This window comes from Paralichthys olivaceus, chromosome 2, assembly GCF_024713975.1.
Source record: "Paralichthys olivaceus isolate ysfri-2021 chromosome 2, ASM2471397v2, whole genome shotgun sequence".
Taxonomy (NCBI): domain Eukaryota; kingdom Metazoa; phylum Chordata; class Actinopteri; order Pleuronectiformes; family Paralichthyidae; genus Paralichthys; species Paralichthys olivaceus.
In genome coordinates, this window is record NC_091094.1 from 3,975,001 (window position 1) to 3,997,655 (window position 22,655).

Genomic DNA, 22,655 nt, shown 5'->3' on the forward strand with positions numbered 1-22,655 from the left:
GTTGTGAATAAAAGGTGTCACTGCAGCAGATTTATGACCCCAGTGCTGGTAGCAGGTATCTGGGTGTGGCTGTTTACCTTCCATCCTCCACTATAGCAACATGGTGCCTTCAGGCTGCTGCAGCTCGCAACAGGTCTGCTGAGTCATCACAGTGACATCAGCTCTAACTCTGAAATCAAACTTTTCAGTACAAAACATCGCTGCACCAGTTGAACACAAACTTTTTGATCATGCTGCAACAGGGATGTTCTTATTTACGATTAATGAACAAAAGGATGAAGCCGTTTCCCGATCTAAAAATCTGTAACTTTCCTGCGACTGCACATAAACGTTTTAAAGTTTGTTTTGTCTCAGAGTAAGTGCTCGCTGTGGGAACGGCTGGGTTTTCGTCTCACTATGTGAAGTGCCTTGAGATGATGGATGTTGTGAAGCACCTAAATAAAAGAGTTAATGTATATTGAACAGCTTTTGGACTCTGAACCTCTCTGGTTTTATAACACAGAGACTGTTATTGTCAACTCCTGTAGCTCATTGTTGGCATCACGTTAAATTCCTGAACAGCTCGCAGACTAAACAAATCCGAGGCCCACTGGCAGATTCTCATGAGACTTATTTACACTGTGGGTGAAACTGTAAACGCCTAAAAACAACAACAACAAAGTAAAGACAGCTGATAAAGTCGGTAACATCACAGTTACAACAAAGCAAATAAATCTCAAACTGTGATAAAAACAAACAAAATGAAAGCTGGTGACCAGGTTACAGAGCCAGGAAGAAAGATTAGTGCATCTCTCAACTGAAGAATAAAAACCTTTTCACTCCCTCGGTTTTTTTTAGGCTTCGTTTTAAACATTTTTTTGGGGCAATTTAGTCACGAGTAGACTTGCAGGAAATAAAATGATGAATCAGACAATTGTACATGAGGACAGAACAGTAGCTCGGGGGTCAACGGTCACTGCGACTCTGACCAAAGCATCCTAAACAAATGTATGACGTCACATCACACACTTTCAACTAAAAAGGTTTTCATTGAACAGGACGAAAAATTACTCAACACCGTTAGGGCGACAGCAGAGCTCCACTCATCTGAACCCTCACGTTCCCTTCACACAACATCTGGGCTCAATTATTTCTTGTAGATCAAAACTAGACGTTGAGATGTTACAACATAAGAGAGTAAAATGATTCTATTATTATAATATGATTATAAGAATCAAAGTATAAGATTCAGTTCAGACTCAGAGGTTTCGCCAATAATCTAAATTATTAGTGTCTCTCATATGGTTTTTGTTGATTTGTCAGTTGTTGATATGATTCCTCACTGGTTTGTAGTTTGAATCACAAAGGTTCAGTTGAGTGAAGTTCTATTGTGGCTCAACATAGAAAAATAAATAAAGTGATGTAAAAAAACAAAAGGCAAAGGGAGTAACAGTGCATGGTGAGTGGTTACAGAACAGAAAAGACAGAATCGTCTATGTGGGGATTAAATCATTATGAGTGAAGTCAACACACATTCAACAAACAGATTTACTTGTAATAAAAATGTTTGGATTAGTGAGGGTCAAACTTATTACAGAGCACACACAGGTTAGAAAAGTTAAAATGAGGAAAAATACCAGAAATAGTTTTCGATCATTTTGTGTCACACGTTTTCAGTCAACTCACTTTTGGCACATTTTGAATAAATCACCTTTTTTCATCATTGAACATTTTATGGTGTTTTTTTCCACCAGCACACATTTCACGTTCTATTTAGTTGATTTTAAAAATCAACGTATGATTTTCCAGAGTGAACTAAGAGCTGAACCTCTGCTCAGTGTATGTAGTGATGATGATCAGAGGCTTCTTAGTTTTGCTGCTCACATCAGTAAACTTTGACTTCACCGTCTTCACACTTTCATTTAAAACAGTCGGCTCGGATTGAACAAAGACTTTGGTGCTTTCGGTTTTAACTAAAGCTTCTGATTTGACAATTTGGGTCATTTCTGCCTTAACCAGATCCCCAGATTTGGGCAGGATAATACTTCCTGTTGTGACGGGATGCTGAGATTGGCGGCTTACCCTGAAGGGGCTGTTGGGGACGCTGACTCCTCCCCAGGCGACGGCCACGGTGTGTTTGAGAGGGGAGGTGGGCGTGTAGGAGCAGGAGTACAGCCCGTCGCCTTTACTCCTCACCTTCACCTCCACGGGAAGTCCGTCTGCATCCTGACAGACGGGCACAGGAGGTTGAATTCAATCAAACATTTTTAATCATCATCTCATTTGATTCATACTTTTCAACATTCACTGATCAGGTGCAAGGATTTGCTGCTTGTCTCAGTTTACGACCACATAGTGCCAGGAACTATGGAACGAGAACACTTAAACTACTGTGAGTCTCAACAACAGACTCATACATTTTGCAGAAACACGAATATAAAAAGCAGAAGGTTTCCTAATGTCGGGAACCAGGAAGTACCCTTGCATTTCAAAAAAGCTATCAGAGAACATGACACAAGTGTGTGTCTCTGTGTCTGTATTGTTTTAGTGCGGATGAATTTCTTGGACTTACCTGACCCGTGATCTTCAGCGGTCCTTTCCCAGCATCCTTGGCATTGACGGTGAACTCAGCCGGCTGGTTGACCAGGCAGCCGCTCTTTTCAAGCCCCGGCCCAAATGCCTGGACCTACAGTCATGAAGCAAGATGTAAGCACTTCTTGAATTTTACGTTGAAACAAATAGTTCCTCACTTCGGAGGGTGAGTCTCTGACCTTGTCTGGGTCACTGGCGTTGTTGTCAGGGACGATGTACGCCATGAAGGGGCTGTGCTCGATGTCTTCCTCGTCACATGTCACGTGGACGGCGTATTCGCCGGGTTCTGTCGGCCAGTAACTCACATCACATGACCCATCGTTCTGGTCCTCACACTCAATTTTAGCCTGTGACGGTCCCTCGATGGCAAAACCTGAACAAACAGCGGGCTGCGTTAGAAGGGATGTGGAGCAGCGTGGTCTCACCAGCGGAAGAAAAAGGATTGTTTCTCACCCAGCACTCCGACATCGGTGCCGATGGACTCCACTACAAAGGTAGCGGTTTTACCCACAATGCCTCCCTCCAGGCCGGGACCCCAGGCCCTGATCTGCTGAGGCCCCGCCTCCTTACCCACAGACACGTCGAACGGACTGAAAACAAGAATGAGAGAGAAGAACCGTCAGAGTGAGTAAAATCATACAACCCCATGTGGTCGATCAGTGTGTGTGTGTGTGTGTGTGTGTGTGTGTGTGTGTGTGTGTGTGTTCCCCACCCTCTTTACAAACCTCAGCCCTCAACAGACCGAAGCCAAACTTAAATCTACTTTTAACCTGAAACTCAAACTGCTCTTTGTGATATATCACATATATATAATATGTGTTACTCTTTTCTTTTCACTTGGAAATCACTTTGAGCTTAAGCTTGAAAAGTGTAGAATCAATTATTGTTATTATATAATGGTCATTATAATTAAAACGCCGATTGATCTAGTATGTTTAGTTATTGAGGAGAAACTTTTTCGGAATCAGTCGTCACTTGTTCTTTCTCACACTTTGTGAGAATTACCTTCATCTGACGAGCGAAACAGTCGATACTGGAAAACGTGTTGGTGCCTGCACATACCTCTGGTCTGGATTATGGCCGAACCACAAACAAGCACGACTGACTTTGTGAGTCAGGTATTTGCCTCCTGCAGATATTTCCTTAATGTGTACGACTTTGTAGATCTACTCTTTAAATGTTTAAAAAAAAAAAAAAAAAACCCTCCAGGAAAGAACGTGTCTCCCTGCACGGTTGTTAATGTCTGCACAACAAAACACACAACCTCCTCTTCAGAGAAGTGACAAAGAAAACCCGAGGCCCAGACTAACGCTCCCCATTCCCCTGAGGATCCACCCATTCACATCGGATGAGGTAATGTGCTGAGGTAATGCCTTAAACCACAAACACGCAGAGTTTACAGCTCACCTCTTCGGGATGTGCTGACCCCCCCAGGTGATGGAGACGGAGTGTTTGCCAGGACTGTTGGGAAAATACTCGTAGGAGAACACACCGTCCTGACTGGAGATCTGCTTCACCGGCTCCTCCATGCCTTCTGAAAAACACACACGTTACAAACAGCGTAATCACAAATGAGATCTAATTAAAAAAAGAAAGTTCTGACGTTAAACTCAAATCCACAAGACCGAGCTCATGCGCCGGACGGGAGAGCCGAGCTACCGAGAACCATCGAGGTTCAACTTAAGACATAATGTTTTGAATTATTTAATATTGTTCAGTGTACCTCTGTCCTTCTGTTAACTAAACTTACATATGACAAATAAAACCTGAGCTTGAAAATGAGCTCTGTATAACTGAGAGGTTTCACATCAGCAATTAGAGAAAACCATCTCTCGTGGAAGAGATTAATGAAAGTGCTTAAAGGTTATTTAATTAAAATTTCCACTTAATACCAGGTGTAAATAGGTTAAAACAATAACAATGATTAAAAACTTCATTATCTGTGGAGTGTTTTTTTAAAACTAGTCTCTAAAACTGAAAAAATATCTAAATAAAACAGAACCATCAGAGGTGTGTGTGAGACGGGAAGTAAAAGACGCAGCTTTGGGTCTCAGACTGTAAACACTCTGTCCACTTGAGTTTTCACTGAGCAACAGATAAAAGACTTTCGGTCCCGAGAAGCTCAAACTAAACACGGGCTCATGTGATACTAAAAATAAATAGATGGAACTGTGACGAGGACCATGAGGAGCGAACAGTGATCAGCACCATCTTTAAACATCTCTAACACTAAAGCTTGGGTTCAGAGGAGTGAGGTGATGTTTTCACACTTCGTGTCTCTACAGAGTTTGAACAGATTCAACTCACTGGGTCCTTTGACGACAACCTTCAGGTCTCCGCTGCCGGCCGTCCTGGTGTCAACCTTGAAGTCTCCGACCTGTTTCACCCTCAACCCCGTCGGCTGGAGACCCCGACCCGTCGCCCTGCACGACCCCGGCATGCAGGCTGGGCAAACCGGGGAGAAAGCGCATGGAGGAGTGAGGAGAAGTTTTTTCTGATGATGGTGACAACAATATTTATTTTACTTGAACTCTAAATAATGTGGCAGAGCTGTAACGACTCACCGGCCCCCATGTCAACGCTGAAGGGGCTCTTGGGGATCCCCACCCCTCCAAAGGTTACAGTCACAGTGTGTGGGCCGGCCTGGTTGGGTCGGTAGGTGCAGCGGTACACACCATCCCCCTTGTCCTCCATCATCACCTCAACACTGTTCTGGCGGCCCTGAGGGTCTTTGATCATGGCCGTGACGTCTCCTGTGCCGGCTCCTGCAGAGGAGACGTGAAGACAAAGGGAAACTTTATTCAACAACTAATCTTTAATGGAATTTCAGCTTTATGGGGAACATGGCAGCATCGCAGCAGGGGAGGACAAAGCAGGCAATTACTGCTGAGAGGTGGCCCCTGGAGAACGGACCATTACGTGAGTCCACGGCAGCAACAACTGTGAGAAACCCCTTAAATCCTATGATCAGCAAAGCACAGGAGACTGTAACAGGGTCTGAAACGAGGCCTGCGCCACTGAGTTTCTGCCAAAAGCTTCGTAATTTTCAAGGTTTAGTTGATGACTACGACGTCTAAATGTGTACGATGAGTCTGGGATGGAAAAAGAAGTTTGACCTTTTATTTATGTGCACGCACAGTTCACACTTTCTTTTGTTTAAAGTCTGGAGTGATGTGTTCGGTCACATCTGTGTGACGCTCAGAGGTCGTGAGTGTCTCTGACCTGCGGTGTAGATGTCAAAGTAGGTGGGTTTGTTCGCGATGTTGCCCACGGGTTCAATTCCCGGCCCTTTGGCCGTGACCTTGGAGGCGTCGCCCAGCGCTTTGTCCACGGTCACCTCAAACGGACTCTTGGGAATCTGCTGACCTGCGAACATCACCGTCACCTGGGAAACGAAAGAGACAGTTACCCAGAGTCTCAAACAGAAAGACATTTTTATAGACCTGAAAACTATGTGAACATAGAGATAAAGTGAAATCCATTTTAATTTACCTTGTGAGCTCCCACCACTTGAGGAATGTAGGTGACGCTGTACGTCTTCTTGCCCTCGTTAGGCTCCGCCTTCAGCTGAAACAACACAGATGTTTAATATTCAAGTGCGACATCGTTTTCTGTCATGACGTCAGACATGCAGAGGAGGAGAACGAGGAGGAGCAGGATTTGGTTTGTACCTCCTCTCTGGTGCCGTCTGGATGATCCAGGTAGATGGTGACCTGTCCCTGACCTGCGCTGAACGTGTCCACGGTGAACACAGCGGGACGCATCACCCTGTTCCCCGTCGGCTCGATTCCTGCACAGCGAGAAAATAGAAAGACGCATTTTTACCGATGATGTCAAAGATAGTTTTAGAAATACAGAAATTATCACTGACTGATTTTTCTTTTTCTATTCTCGAATAAGAACTGAAAACTTATGTCTGAGTGTTTTCTTTTTTCTCTGTGTGTGTGTGTGTGTGTGTGTCTGTGTGTGTGTGTAGTGTCCTGTTGACTATATATGGAGTCATTTCCAGGTATTTCCTCCTCATGGTATAAGCTCAAGTTGGAGGACGACCTCACCATCAATCTTTGTCTGTGGGTGTGTGTGTGTGTGTGAGAGTGTGTGTGTGTGTGTGTGATAGGAGTGCGAGCCATTGTTCAGTCCACCAGCTGCTCACTTCCTCACATTGTCAGACACACCAGTGTTTTCCAGTGAACACATTTGCCAACACACAGTGAGAACAGGTCACAAACACAGAAGCTGTTGTTGTTCAATCAGAGAACCTTTAACTCACAACATTAAAATCTATGTAAATAAAAATATGATCAACAACGACGTTACAATGTTTGATCGTATCTTTACTTTGCTCTTTGCAGCAAATAGATCTTTGCATTTAGACAACCTGATTTCATCTGCTAGAAAGTTTCTGTTCTCAGTATGTGTGTGAGCATGTGTGTGTGTGTGTGTGTGTGTGTGTGTACCTGGTCCATATGCTCGGGCCTTCTTGGGGTTGAGTTTGGGTTTGAGTGGAGCTCCTGGTTTCAGTTTGGCTTTGGGGAACTGAGACAGGTAAGTCATCACCGACTGTTCGTCTGCACTGGGGTCAATGATCTCCTCTGGAGCGATCACCTACACACACACACACACACACACAGGACACACACACACATACACACACACACACACACACACACACACACACACAGGACACACACACACACAGGACACACACACACAGGACAGACATCTTCAGTTAGTATTGAGTGTTATGATATGACTGGAGGCCTTTGGCCTCAAGCTTCTTTCAAAGAGATTTATCTGAACACTGAACACTCACCACACACAGACAGTTTTAAAATCTGATCACAATCGATGCATCAGAACTGGAGATATCATTGGTGCCTACATTACCCACAATACAACTTGTCTGCCGATAGTTTGGTTGGAGATTCAGGTGTGTTATGCTAGTAGCAGCCTGAAGCATAAATGAAGGGTCGTGAGCTCCCTTTCGTCTTTAACTCCAGATTTCATAACTATTGTACACAGCTCTCTCTGAGCCACGCAAACTTCACCAAGCTTATGTTTTTATCTGTGTGTGTGTGTGTTTGTTTGTTTGACCGTCACCAGGACAACGCAAAAACTACTGAACCAAATTCCCGTTGAAGGATGAGACACGTCCAAAGGAAGAACCCATTTAATGTTGGTGCGGCTTCGGATCAGAGGGCGGATCTAGGAATTTTGTTGTTCTGCTTTCTTTAACATTGCAACACGGAGCATTTGCACAACTGAAGTCGATTTCTCAAGGAAACTTCTCAGGAGATTAAATGGATTTTGATGGAAAAACAAAAAAAAAAACTGATATTTAATTTAAATGTGGTTCTATAAGAGGACTAAGAAGTATGGGTATAAAGTACGTGGACGGCTGAACAATTCACCCATGTGTGATAATTTAATATCAGCCTCATTTATAGTTTCAGACTTTCCACCAGATTTTGAAACCAGCCTGAATCTCTCAACCTCAGGAGCATTAATTGGGTCGGACGCTGATGTTCGGTGATAATTTCTGGCTCAAAGTCGACGCTCCATGGTTGAGGTCAGAGTTTCGTGAATCCAATCGCGTTGCTTCACACCAGATTGGGAAAACTTTTCTTTATGGATCTGGCTTTGCGTACAGGGGCATTGTCATGTTGAAACAGGAAATGGCTATTATAAAACTGTTGACATGAAGTTGGCAGGAACGCTGTTGTCTAAAATATCACTGTATTCTGCAGTGTGAAGATTTCCCATCAGTGGACGTAAGAAGCCAAAACCACAGCCAAAATAAAATAATACTAAGTATTAGTATTGGGAGTCGGGTGTCCACACACTTTTATACAGTTTTCTAACAATTATTTTTAAAGAAAGAACAAGTGTGATGAAGTATTTTAAAAAAGTCAAACCCATCTCCTTATATACAACAGCAGTGTGCATTAAAAACACACACACACACACACACACACACACACACACACACAGAAGTGGATCACCATCAGTGGATCACAGGCTGAAGGGACCCAGCTGAACTAACAGAGGTGTGACACGGAGGACGAGGAGTTAGGGAGGAAACGTGGCTCTGAATAAAATCTGACCAACGCTCGGTTCAGTCCAGGACAAATGAACTCACACCGCTCTCGTCTCTCTGCTCATGTTATCATGTTATATTCTGCGGCACTGGATCAAGACTTTTACGAGTCTGATATTGATGAAGTACAGTGACTACTTTCCCAGATATGATTAATGTCCTTAAAAAGAAACAGCAATCATCATCTTGTTATGATATCCTCTGACATCCTTACTCAATACTGCCTGGGGGGAAATCATTTGTTGCATAATTCATTATAAAACATTTCCATGTCACTTGTTTTCTCATTCTCTTGGATTCAAACAAAAGTTCAGTGAAAAACGGATTCAGGATCAGAGTGTTTCCTTCGTTGTGGAGTCCTTCTGCACGCTCCAGAGAAAACACAGGACGTGGGACAACAACATCCCGAGAAGAAACGTTACAAGCTTTAACCTCTGACCAGGAAAAGAAAACTACACTGGGATTTCTGATCTCACTCAAGTGTTAAACAATGACTAAAGGTCCCGGGAGACTGAGGGAATCGAACCTGCGGGATGCCCAGCCAGTCGTCAGCCAGCTGCATGGCTTCAGTGGCGTTCTCCACCGGTTTGACTGAATCCCAGGTTTCCCAGTCTGGACACAGACCTGCAAGAGACAACAGCGAATCACAACAATGTGAGCAAGAGCTACACACAGACACACAACGGCGAGAGGAGTCTTCTGGGAAAAAACACTGAGATTAAGTGTCACTTATGTACGTTAAGGATTTTTTAAATTTAAAAACAGTGTGTAATGATGATGAGGTTGTGTTGTAGTCATTGTAAATACAGTTGTGATGTGTGTTGTTTTGTTTGGGGTCTAACTGATTTCATTGAATTCTCAGAATAATTCAAATTAAAGATAAAAATCCAGATCTAGTGAATTGAAATGTGGTTTTCGTAAACTGAACCTCGGTGGAGGGATCCGTTCTGGTGACATTCTAGTTGTCAAACTTGAAAACACACAAAGTTACACACAGCGCACACAGTTAAAAGTTCAGTACAACTAATGCACTCTAGAGCCATATACGCTGTAAAATAACAGATCCAACCCGTCACACTGTGAGATGAGTCTCATCAGATCTTACTTGTAATCCGTGTTGTCAGTCTTATTCTCTGAAACTGAGCGTTAGAAGCTTCAAACGAAAGGATTTATTAATTTACGGTGAGTGAGTAAAGACAGAGACCGAACAGCTGCGGCTTCATGCGTCATTTCAGAAGGACAACATCGAGTTTTAATAATAATTCATGTGGTTCAATAACCATCACATCAATCATATGTACCGAGTCTTCAAGGGTTCAAAGACACACTGCTGCTTTTCCAGAGCACACACACACACACACACACACACACACAGTACCTGGTGCACAGCTGTCCACCAGTGCTCCCAGTGCCTTGCCGTCTCTCCAGTCCTGGCTGAAGTTGGTGATGGGCAGATCTGGGACTTTGTGTTGGATCCAGCCCAGCAGACGCTGTTTAGGTGTCTTTGATTCTGCCTGAAAAACAACAGGACCAGTGGAGTCAGCAACAGTTGTGAACCAGTTACATATTTCCTATTTAATCCTTTCACTTATTTTCGAACGTCATTGTTTCTGCAAATCAACCAAAACCTTCGCGAAACGACAAACAGACATATACAGACGTCATGTGCTCAACAGTCGGCTGTTACCTCTTCATCTTCACCCTCCCACATTGGCATGGAGATGGAGTAGTGCAGGATCAGAGTCCAGACCAGACCCAGGATCAGCTTCAGGTTCCCATCCACGATGGCTTTAGAGTCTGGAGGAGAGAAACGCACGGACGTCAGATCAGCCTCTGAAACTGATTTAATACTATAACGTAAAAATGACACTTTGGTGTCGTATGAGGTTCATGTGCAGATTATTTCATGTTAGTGCTCGAGGTCACAGCTGAATGTTATCCAACATGTTATTAAAATAAATCTAAATACATTTAACTGCTCTATATTATAAACACTTCTTTTCCTTAATTAAACCCAAACAAACGTGACTCGACAAGTAGAAGAGAAAAAAAAAAGAACTGAGTTATTCATGTTTTCTGATTTAACTCCTGATGTCCATGACATTTACACCACAAGCAGCTTCAATCTGTTCCTGACCAACACGTCTCCGCTGCCGCCCGGCACAATTACAGTTCATTTCCAAAAAGGGATGAGACGTTGTGTAACGCTGACAGAGCCCAACCTGCGAAACACATTACCTGAACACCAGCCAGAGCCAAACCCATTTCAACAGAGCAGCACAGAGAGCTGCTGGGTAACGCTGCCTCGCATTAATCAGACCACACTGTACCAGCTGGTACCTCATACCAGCCACACACACACACGCAGACACGCACGCACGCACGCACGCACGCACGCACGCACACGTAAAGTGAGTGCAGCTCAGCGGGGGGGTGAGGAGGAGGCAGCTGGGTAATCCAGCTCAGTACAAAAAACCTGTTTCTGAGGTAAAACTCACTGGAATCTCACATTCAAATGTTATGTTTGTCTTTCTTGTGCAGCTGTGTTGCTGCGAGCCGACTGCGTTCAGCAGGAATGAACCGTGTCCTCACAGTCGGTCGTCCATGAGAAATCATGTAACGCACCTGAGGAAGCCTCAGCTCGGCTGCAGCGTCAGCAGGCCCAACATGTTTCAGCAGCTCAGGTTTAGGTGGAGCGTTGGGAGGCTGCTGCCTCACCCATGGGTGACACAACCCTGTAATGACTGTGTGTGTGTGTGTGTGTGTGTGTGTGTGTGTCGAGGGGAGGTTGCGACATCAGACTTTCCTAATCTTTCTCTCTCTGCCAGACTCACAACACTCATTTATCTCTTTTTTTCTCTCAATCCATTTCAACTTTTCTCCTCTTGTGCTTCCTCCTCTCTCTCTCTCTCTCTCTCTTGCCACCTATTTGTTTTTTACGTGTCATTTCACTCTGATCTCTGTGGCTCCCCCCCCCCTCTCTCTCTCTCTCCCTCTTTTTTTTTCCACACAGCCATATTTCTTCCTTTCTTTCCATTTTGCTGTTTTTCTGCCCCACCTGTGTGTGTGAGTGTGTCACCACCAGCAAACATCCTGTCAGTGAGCTGCACTCGACCATGACCTTTACCCTGCGCACACACACACACACACACACACACACACACTTAGCGCACACGCACACACACACGCACGCACACGACACTACCCATAGCTGAGCACACTCTCTCATTCAGCTCAGCACTGATCAGTCACTCTGAATGAGACACTTTCTTTACTGAGACCAGGTGAAGAACCAGCAAAGCGTGAAAGTCATGACATAATTTGGTTAGTGTCTGAGAGAAGGATTAAAGTTGTACTTTCTTCTAAATTGCTGCTTTTGTGAGTTAAAGCAACTTTTCCCTCACGCACCTCTGATGCAGCGTTTCCCAACCTTTTTCTTTTGTGGCCCGTGACAACATGTTTTCAAACAAAGGTCGAAAAGACTGGAAATCACAGATCAGTTCATTCTGCAGCAAAACAACAAGTTCAGACAACATGAAGACGAAGGGATCTTCAAAACTGTTTTAAAGACGGACGGAGCTGCAAACAAACATTGATTTCATTCACTATTTTCTTGTCGTTTACTTCAGTTTGTATGAAACGTGTTGGTTTTATCATTTAAAAAAATGGTTTTCTATTATTTTATTTTTTTTCATTATTGTAAAAATATTCAGTGCATTATATCTGAAAACATCCTCACTTCACTTTTAGTGCCTAAAATGTTTGCACTGTGCTGAACTGCTTGAATGAACTGTTTGATATGAAACATCTGTTAAGTTTTAACCTTAAGTTAAAATTAACCTTTGAAATTAAGTAATAACTTCTGCTTTTGAACTTGATTTCATTCAAACAGTTCAGCACCATCAAACTGAGTGTGTGTGTGTGTGTGTGTGTGTGTGTGTGTGTGTGTGTGTGTGTGTGTGTGTGTGTGTGTGTGTCCTTGTCGACACAGTTTTGTGAGTATCGAGGCTGTCGCCATGGTAACCTATTGTTTAACAAAACATGAGGGACAGAAAGGGTGATAGAGAGAACAAGGGGAGGTAAAAAAAAAAATAATAAAAAAATCAATGCAGTGAATCAAAACAGTGATAGAGAAAGAAAATAAAACACAAGTGTGCTGCATATAAATGTGTGTGTGTGTGTGTGAGGTTTAAAGAGCTCTGATAATCTGCTGCATTGTTTCCTGAGACTTAACGTCTGAACTCCGAGTCGCTCCATCAACCTCATGTGACCGACTCTCAGCTCTGAAACACAGAGTTCATCAAACCTTCAGCCAACGTTTCTCACACAGAGAATCTACGTGAGCGACGCTGATGTCACGCTCCGGGTTTGTTCTCTAAACACTAACACACAGACACACACACACACACACACACACACACACACACACCTGGGAGGTTAGTGCCCAACGCTATCAATCATATCCTTCACGGCTTCAAGGAGCTGACTGGTCTAGTTCAACACAGCGGTGCCAGTGGGACGGTCCTGGTGTTACTTGATCCCACCAAGAACAAACAAACACGCTGACTTGTGAAACTGGTCTTTGGGGCTGTGGTTTCCAGAGACTGGAGGACGACTGATGATGCTGACAACATATGAACTGGATCAGAGCTTCTCCAGGATTACTGTCTGTATGTAAAATAAATCAGTAATCATAATTAGCTGCCTTTTTGAGTAAATATTCATTCACATGAAAATGGATGGATGGCCTTCTTGCACCGATGCACGTGGCGGTATCGAGGTGCCGCCCATACTTGAACTCAACTGATCCCAGGTCAGTCTTCACTGTCCATCGTGATAATTTATTAACTAATCAAAACCAAACTTACTGGAGAAATGAACAGTTGAACAAACAGCAGAGAGATAAGAACGAACTACAATGACATAAACCATCCTGGAGAAACATTGATTTGACATTGCACAAACATTGCACACTTCCTGACCGAGCCGCACATTCTGCAAATGACATTACGCAACGTATACATTGCCAAAGACTCTGGGCGACGAGTGCATGAGCAAAGTGCGCCCAGGTAAGCACAGAGATAAGTTGGATCTCCTGGGACAGATGAAACGATTGGATGAGTAGTCATGGAAACGTCAGAGCTCGACATCAGTAAGGATCTCAAGAGATGGAACCTGAGCTTATGAACTTATCACAGATTTAAACAAGGGTGCTCACATGTCAAGTGGATGACGACACATTAGTGTGTATCCTCTGTACATTCTGTCAGATTCAATAATAAAGATTTTAAAACAATGCAGAGAAATAACTGTTGTTGGAGCATCCTTAAGAGAGAGAGAGAATCCTGGAGCAGCAGTCAGGACGCTCGGTTTTAAGCATTAAGGTGTTTAAAGCCTCCACCGCCCCCCCCCCCCCCTCTCCGCTCTTTCATTCAGAGATTTATCCGTCAACACCCATTCACAAGGGCCCCCCCCCCCCCATTTTAATACAGCTCGGATCCGCGTCAGACAAACAGTGTTTGAGCTTCTCGGGCGCACGCAGCCGCCGTCTCTGCCGATACCTGCGGACTTGTTGACCTGTCGCTATGGAGATGCAACAACATCCAGACAACAAGGACGCAAAATGGAGACGTGGGGGCAGGGAGGGTTAAAGTTTGTGTCGAGGGAAACAAAGAATGGAGCAGAAACAGAAAGTGACGGGGGGGGGGGGCAGATAAAGTGTGTGTGTGTGTGTGTGTGTGTGTACAAAGTGTGTGGGCGTGTGTGTAAAGGTGAATGAGGGAGGGAACAAAATGCCTTTCTTATCAGCGTGGCACACCTTCCCTTGTACAGGAAGTTAGATAATGAGCCCACACCAACGACCTGCACCGTGGTCAGTCAAGCTCATAAGCTCTTCACCAAACCCGTCAAACAGACAGTTCATTATCCTGTGAAAAAGGAAATAAATAAAACACCCACACGTTGTAGAAACATGATCATGAACGTCCATGATGAGAGATAGATGCTTTGAATGAACTAATTAAAACAACCCTTAAGACTTATTTGTCCGGAAACAGAATTATTACTAAAGTTTAAGGTGCAGTCTGATGTTTAAACTTGATTTTAATTCATTCACTTATTTAAGAAGCCTTTTGCTTCAACTGGCTCATACCCTGTCTGCAGGTGAGACAACTTCTGTGTGAGGTAACTGTAGTTCACTCTCTCTCTCTCTCTGTGTCTCGACTGCTGTCTCTCTTAAAAACAGCTGTTACTTCTCATGACGACGGAATCCGTCTCTCAAACACACGTTCAGCCTCCAACCCGACAATTTAGCGCTGAACAGAACAGTTGATGCCTGAGGCAGCTCGTCACAGTGATGTCAGCGAAAGCACCGCGGCCGCACCCCCCCAGGAGAGCCTGTAACTCCATCACAGACATATATTTAGTTTTTATATTTTTGATTTTATTGTTTTTATTTGTTTTAGTAAAGTTGTGTTATAGAGTCACATCATGAAAAGGTTTATATTTAAAATGGAAAACTCAGCACAGGACGTACCTGCAGTGGTAAACAACAGGATGTGGAGGCCACTGTGTGTGTGTGTGTGTGTGTGTGTGTGTGTTTGACCCATGGTATCGTACACACTCAAATTCCTCAACAGTGAGATCATAATCCCCCCCCAACCCAATTCATCACACACACACACACTTCAACACCCCCTCCCATCTGAGGACCGATGAATGGTGGCAAAGAGAAACACGCAAAGACACACACACACACACACACACACACACACACACACACACACACACACACACACACACACACACACACACACACACACACACACACACCTCTTTACATTCAATAATATTTATTCAACTTAAAAACAGCCACGTTTCGGGAGCGGACCATCATCACAAATCAGAGCCCTCGTCCGAGAGGCTTTTTTCAGCCATAAACTAGAACAGGTGTGTGGTTAAATCTGCACCACAATAATATTAAGGACATAAAGTCTCGTCTGTAAACCCCCCCCCCCTCCCGAGACATAAGTTCCCCTGCAGCCTTATACGAGTGAACTGAGGTTCAGTGTGCGTGAGACACAGAGGAAGACATGGAGAGGACGGGAAACGTCTCTGAATGGGAGACGATGTGGTGGTTTGGTTTCAGCGTAGATTTTTAAAATGAGAAAGGTGGGACCACCCACCTTTGATTATGAGGAGTTCAAACTTCTCACAGACGTGAATGTGACGACGTAAAAAAACTCTGTTGACTCTATGTTTGTTCTGTCACAGATTTCCTTTCACATGTTCTCAGCTTAAAGAGTCAAGACCTCAGGTTATTATAAAGAAATGTACTTAACTTCTAAAGTCTAAAGTAAAAACTAGACATTTGTAGAAGCCATGAAAAAAAAGCACAGCAATCCTGCTCAATGATATTTGACAGTGTGGATATTGTTGATAACCCGGGGAGGTGTAAGATGTTTTCCAACGACCGATCCACAAACTTCCAAGGTCTAAACATTTTAACCATTTCCAGAAAAGCCAGGAGTCTTCCCCAGAGCATCATGTTGCACTCCCAAACTGTGACACCCATGACATCACCGCATGATGCATTGCTGTAATAACTCTGCCGCTTAATAAGAGTCACATGAGTCATGCAGCAGCAGCTCGGAGGAGGCGACGCCGCTGAGAGATCCAGATTACAGACAAAGAGGAGGCGGCTTTTAATGTCCTCGGTTTGGTTCATGAGGGCGAGCGAGATACAGAGACTGTGTCATTCTGTCTCTCTCTTTAATCTGGTCACCGGTCGGACTCAAACATTTGCAGAGATGAAGAGAGAGAGAGAGAGAGAGATCAAACGGTAGAGAAACTTGCTCTCATGTCTTTCAGAGTCATTCATGAGGAATCAAAGAAGTGAATGAGAAAAACACTTTTCAAAGAATGGAGCTGGAAGTCGTCCAGTGTTGGTTGAAGAGGTGAATCTGTAGAGACTTTGCCAACCAGCACGAACGACCAGGAGGACGTCAGGTTGAGACTCGGCTCATTAGAGGTCAGGGGTTTACAGATCCAGTTGTGGCGGAGCTACCGATCCTGAATTCAAGGGCACTTAAACGCTTTGTTTGGTTCAGAACCTTCGGACTTTTCGGTTTAGTCAACACCAAAATAACAAGCGTGAAAGGTGAGTGTTCAGGTGAGGGGGTGGAGCAGCAGGCAGAGGCAGGAAGTGACATATAAACTCCTCTACGGAAATCATGCGATTTGGTCGACAGCACATCGATACGACAACCACGCACCGACGTCACACACACGCCAGTCTACAATCAATGTGTTTTTTTTCATGTAACTGGTTCATTTAAAAGTTTCTCACATCAACAGTTTGTTCATCGTCCGTATTTACAAAATCAATGTCTTTATCCTCGTAAACAGCAGAGTTCACAATAAATAGATACGATAACACAACAGAAGAAACAAGACGACATGCAAACCACAAGAGCTGAGTCGCCAGCACAGTGGTGCCCTGTCATTAACACACACACACACACACACAGACACACACATCTGGCTTTACATCTGCATCAGCATAAACAGGACACACACTGACAAACACACCGCAGCGTTTGGCCTTGCATGACCTCACCCTGCTGATTCCCAGGCTATGATGTCATCAGAGCCCAAACCAGCCATGTGGTGAGGAAGAGGAAGAGAGGAGAGGAAGAGGAGAGATGGAGAGGGGAAGTGATTGAGAGGAAAGAAAGAAAGTTATAAAACAAAAGGAAAAGATAATTTATAGACGTGTCAACATGTTTTTTTTAAATGTGCCTTTAGCAAAGAGCAAAAACAATAAAGAGCAGAATTAAGAGTTGGAGCAGAATGTGAACAACATTTCAGACGCCACAAGTCTGGAAGTCAGTTAAACGTTCAAACACTTTCTACATGGACCCTGGGGTGAAACTGTTTAGTCAAGTTTTAACAAATCATTTTAATAATCCTGAAGTCATATGACTTCATTTCATGACATTAAAGAAACAAGATGAGGAGGAGAAAGTGGAGGAAAATGATATAACTGTGAAAAAAGGCAAGAAAAATAATATCACTAATATTTTATGTTTATTGTTGACAGCTGGTTTTTTTTTTGTACGAATACAAAACAGTACTTTTTATAATTCAACAAAATACGTCTCAAATATTAAGGTGGAACAATTCATTAATCTTCATTATTCTGTCGGCAGAAATATAAGTAGCAACCATTTTTAATAATAGATTAATTTATATAAGTCATTTTTTATGCAAAAGCATGAAACATTCTCTTGTTTCATCAAATCAGCTGCTTCTCTTTGTCTAACGTGAAAATAAACTGAACACGCTAATCGACAGACTCACTTTTTTAATTTTATTTTCTGGCTACTATATAAAACAAAGGATCAATAATGACAAAGATTATTTATTTATTTAAGTTAGAGAAGATTTATGTTTAGTTTCAGATCATTGAGCAGCTTTCACAGAGGCGGTGGTGGAGACCAAAGAGAGATAAAAACAAGTAGATATTGGACTTAACATTCATCAGGAGCAAAGAAACATGATTTCAAATGAACGATAATGTTGCTCTGTACCTGCTGGGTGTGTAAATTAAAGTGTTTGCCAACAGAAATATAAAATTTGTATATTTTAATTCTAACAAGGCAGCGAATACAAGTTTATCTCAAGAACTGTGACCGAATTACTAAGAAGAGTGATACAGACATACTGTATTTGGACAACGAGCAGAGGAAAAGATCCACAGGAGGGAGAGAAAAGAAGAGAGGGAAGGAAAAGAAGATAAAAAGAAACGAGGAAGTAAAGAGGAGCAGAGTTTGAGATGTTTGTAGCTGAGCCAGGCTGCAGGAGGTTCACCACCACTGTGACTATCACTGAGCGATCCTCAGTAAACCACTGCACCCACACACAACACAGACACACAACACAGACACACAACACAGACACACACACAACACAGACACACACACACCACACAGACACACACAGTTAGAGTGGGAAGTTAGAGTGCAGGGTTGAGGTTGGTTAAATTTAGAGGTTAGTGGTTTGTGTGTGTGTGTGTGTGTGTGTGTGTGTAAAAGAGAAAGAACAGAGAGAGAACCGTCTCTTTCTCTGTCATCTTCCTGTCAGTCTGATCATTAAACAAATATTTAGTGACTGTCCTGAACTCTGCATCATATTAGTGTGTGTGTGTGTGTGTGTGTGTGAGTGTGTGTGTGTGTGTGTGTGTGTGGGGGGGGGGGTTACATCCCCACACAACAAAGACGTCTCTGTGCAGGAAACAATGAAACCAGCTACATGATGACAACACTTCAGCTTCATAAAGACTTGAGCGTCTGCAGTGAGACAACAGGAAGTGATGAGGACAAGAGGACAAAAGGACAGGTGTGTGTGTGTGTGTGTGTGTGTGTGTGTGTGTGTGTTGTTTCGTCCTGTGGGATCGGAACAAGAAAAACAAACATTCAGCTCCAGTAAATCTGAGTGAATCAGATCCTGAGAGACACTGAACCACTCGGTTCTAATGTCAATCCTGTTGGATTTGAGCGTCCTGGCCCTTTAAGAGATCATAAGTTGCACATTACATTTTTAAATGAAGTTTGATTCTAACTTTCCGGACTGTTTTCTACCATTCGTCTGTTGTTTTCTTGTCACATAATGGATAACAGGGCTGTAACTAACAATCATACTTATTGGTGATTTTCTCACCACAATGAAAATCATTTAAAACAAACAAACATGTCTCTGAACTGGTGTTTTCAGCATCTTGACCCAGCATGAAACAGATGCTGGAACACGGCCTCCTGCAACGAACGTCTGAAGCGGATTCTACTGTGACGCTTTTAACTTCATGTTGGAAAAACCTGAACAAAGCTGCTGCAGTTAGACCTGATACCAACAATGGAGCTTTCTGTCTGTGTGTGAGAGAGTGAGAGAGGGTGTGTGTGTAAATCAATATCCTTCCTCTCTCATGTTACCTTTTCTGCAGCAACACAGAAGCTCTCTCTCTCTCTCTGTGTGTGTGTCTGTGTGTGTGTGTGTGTGTGTGTGTGCAGTCTTTTACAGTTCAGTCACACCTGAATGAGGCTTTGGGCAGAGTCCCTGCTTCCTATCGTTGTTGTCTGGGTACGTTAGGCAGCTTGGATGACGTCCACACGTTCGATTTGAAACCCGTCACCTTGGCTACGTTGACGTTCACACTGCCCCTGAGTTTCTGCAGCTGCTTTTCGGTCAGGACGAGCAAAGACAAGGACATTTCGGAAACAAGGACGCAGACGCACATGTTGACTTCCTGCTTGGGTCTGATCAGTCGTGACTCGATGACCGGCGGGGAACGTATATCAACGTTAACACAGTCAGTCGCAGTCAAGGCCTGGGTGGTAAAATATTTAGTCAAGAAAACAATATCTTAATATCAGTCGATATTTAAAGGTTTTTATTTTCGTGTTCACTCTCACTGACGTCATCTCTCCTCATCGTGAACCAAAGAAATTCTTTACTCCTCGATATCTGTATCAAGTCAAATCTGTCAGGCTCTAATTAATTAAAGAAAAACAGGGAGGATAGAAAAACAGAAACTCTGGAGGCATTACAACAAGTGTTCACATGCTCCAAACCTGATTTCCACATTGTGCTCGTGTTACAGGATCACTTAGTTTGGTTTAACAAATATTTAGGAATTCACAGCGGCTCCAAGTCCATAGCTCAAGTTCTGCTTCTTCAAGTGTGAGCTACAACCAATCCATCAACAGTTCCCCTGGTTGTTTACTTATATTGTCTTTCTGCGAGTGAGGTGAAAAGTGATCCGGGTGTAAACACTGATAATTTAGACAATCAGAGGCAGAAAACAAGGATCCATCTCAGAGACTCTGGACTTTGAAACCACTTCGACCAGCCAACGCTTCAACAACGACAACTTGCGCAGTGAAAAAGAACAAAGGGGGCAAAGGCCACAGATATGAAAGCAGCTTCTGGAGGAGTGAAACTAACAAGAAGAGAAAGATGGAACCAAACACCTGCGAGGAACACGGATTCCTGCAGGAGTGAGAGGAGCTTTCAGTGTGTTGGTGAGAGAACGGGTCCAATGCAAACACTCCTGCCAGCTATGACTTATAGACATGGGAGACCTTCGCATGTAATTGCACATTACGGTCTTTACGGCTCCAGTTTCCAAAAGAAACGAAAATGATTCATGAATTTCACAGCGGTTTGCTCAACCTCTCTGCATTTCATTTCACGTCATTATTATTGTTTTGTTTAGGTTCGATGGAAATTCCTCCGTCAGACTGAAAAAGTTCCAAACTACAGGATGGGTTTTCACGATAATCCTCCGTTAGTCCCGCTGCGGAGAAATCTGCCGTGTTAAAGCAGTGAAGTGGGAAATATTAACAGATCCAGGTTCATACATCAAGTCTTTTCTGTTTTCTCTCATCTACCTCACAGGACCTGAACGCAGCACAAGGCCGCTCTGGGTCATTGAAGTTACGTGACACTTCTCCTTCAAATCTAACTAACTCACACACACTCACACACACTCACACAACCACACACACAGTCAACTCCAGCCAATCACTGACTGTATTTACTGAGGTTGTCCTGACAACAGGTGGAATGTACCTCATTCCCTGCTGACCTTGGGACGCTTTTCTCCCTCTATGTGTGTATGTGTGTGTGTGTGTGTGTGTCTTCCACAATACCAATCATTCTTTGTTGTGATGAAAGTGAAGAATGTTTCGAATCAGTTTCAGCTGAATCTAATCCTAAATCTGAATTAATCCAGTTTCTCAGTCTCAGTATCTGAGTCGGACCAAATCCTGCCTCATTTTATCAGGTCAGATTTTTAAAAATACAAAAACCGCTCTGCAGTTTTCTGCCTCCAACAACCGGAGCAGTTTCAGTCTACGTACTTTATTCACTCCAAACTCATATGAGGTCACCGTGACCTTTAACCTCTGAAATCTAATCAGTCCGGTCAAAATTTGAATTGATTCCCTGGAAGGAGAGTTGACATGTGTTCAAGAGGCCAAAGACATCGATGAACCCACGAGTCTACGTGAACATTTCAGCCAAATTTGAAAAGAACGTCTCGAGGCGTCCTTCAGATAATGTGTTCACAAGTCAAACCAGGCTTTGAAAGGTCACAGCGACCTTGACCTTCAAGTTCTAATCAGTTCATCCTCGAGTCCAAGTGAATGTTTGAGATATAAATGTGATGAGGTTCCCCCGAGATCACCTGAAAACACAACGGCCACCGGGACTAATGAGGTGGACGTAGGCTGACTCACTGAAACAGATCCGTTTATAAAAAACACAGACTGAAGATCTGGAATTTCTTTTTTCTAAACAAGAGATAAGTCACACACCAATTTAGTGTCGAAAAACACAGCCCAGAGGCACCATGCTGGTTAACTGTGTGTGTGTGTGTGTGTGTGTGTGTGTGTGTGTGTGTGTGTGTGTAGCAGGAGAGAGAATGAGGTCACACTGTCTGAGGTCACAACTGAAAGCTACAGTTCCCGTCGGGCCTGTTCTTTACGTTCTCACCTGCTTCCACACGCTCAGATGCAGATCGGCCGTGCGAGCAGGGACACGGGAACAGTTACGTTCAATTCAAACGGTTCCACACTCACAAATTAAAGATTTCAAAGAACGGCTTGGTGTTTACCACTTTGTTTTTCTGAAAGCCTCCCAGCTTGTTCCAGCGGATGGGTCTAATTGCTGGTGTCCTTATTTACACATCCAGCAGATGCAGCGTAACATTATCCTTTTTTTTTTTTTTCTTTTCTAAATGGTGTCTGTGTGAATCTCTTCTGTTTTTGTTCTAAATGTTTCACGTTGTTCACCAGCTGCTCTCCGACTGTGGGGGTGGGGGTGGGGGGGGGTTTGAAGCTGAGCAGGTAACGTACGAGAAGCACCATCTTTAAACCTGTGACACACACAGAGATTTACCTGGTGCTGCCTAATCCACACGGTATGAACT

At 43.5% G+C, this 22,655-nt stretch overlaps 1 protein-coding gene across 2 annotated transcripts in view; it reads right to left on the reverse strand.

Annotated features, from left to right (window-relative positions):
• The window catches only part of flnbl (filamin B, like), a 47,727-nt gene that overhangs the window by 19,892 nt on the left and 5,180 nt on the right, over positions 1-22,655 (reverse strand). For both annotated transcript variants that reach the window (XM_069516528.1, XM_069516522.1), the window contains exons 2-15: positions 10,356-10,465; positions 10,047-10,182; positions 9,195-9,292; positions 7,029-7,176; positions 6,243-6,361; positions 6,064-6,138; positions 5,794-5,956; positions 5,136-5,336; positions 4,879-5,016; positions 3,979-4,105; positions 3,025-3,161; positions 2,751-2,944; positions 2,552-2,665; positions 2,062-2,205 (exon numbers count right to left, since the gene is read on the reverse strand). In XM_069516528.1, the coding sequence (XP_069372629.1) occupies positions 2,062-2,205; positions 2,552-2,665; positions 2,751-2,944; positions 3,025-3,161; positions 3,979-4,105; positions 4,879-5,016; positions 5,136-5,336; positions 5,794-5,956; positions 6,064-6,138; positions 6,243-6,361; positions 7,029-7,176; positions 9,195-9,292; positions 10,047-10,182; positions 10,356-10,465 (1,904 nt within the window). The remainder of the gene's footprint in view (positions 1-2,061; positions 2,206-2,551; positions 2,666-2,750; positions 2,945-3,024; positions 3,162-3,978; positions 4,106-4,878; positions 5,017-5,135; positions 5,337-5,793; positions 5,957-6,063; positions 6,139-6,242; positions 6,362-7,028; positions 7,177-9,194; positions 9,293-10,046; positions 10,183-10,355; positions 10,466-22,655) is intronic.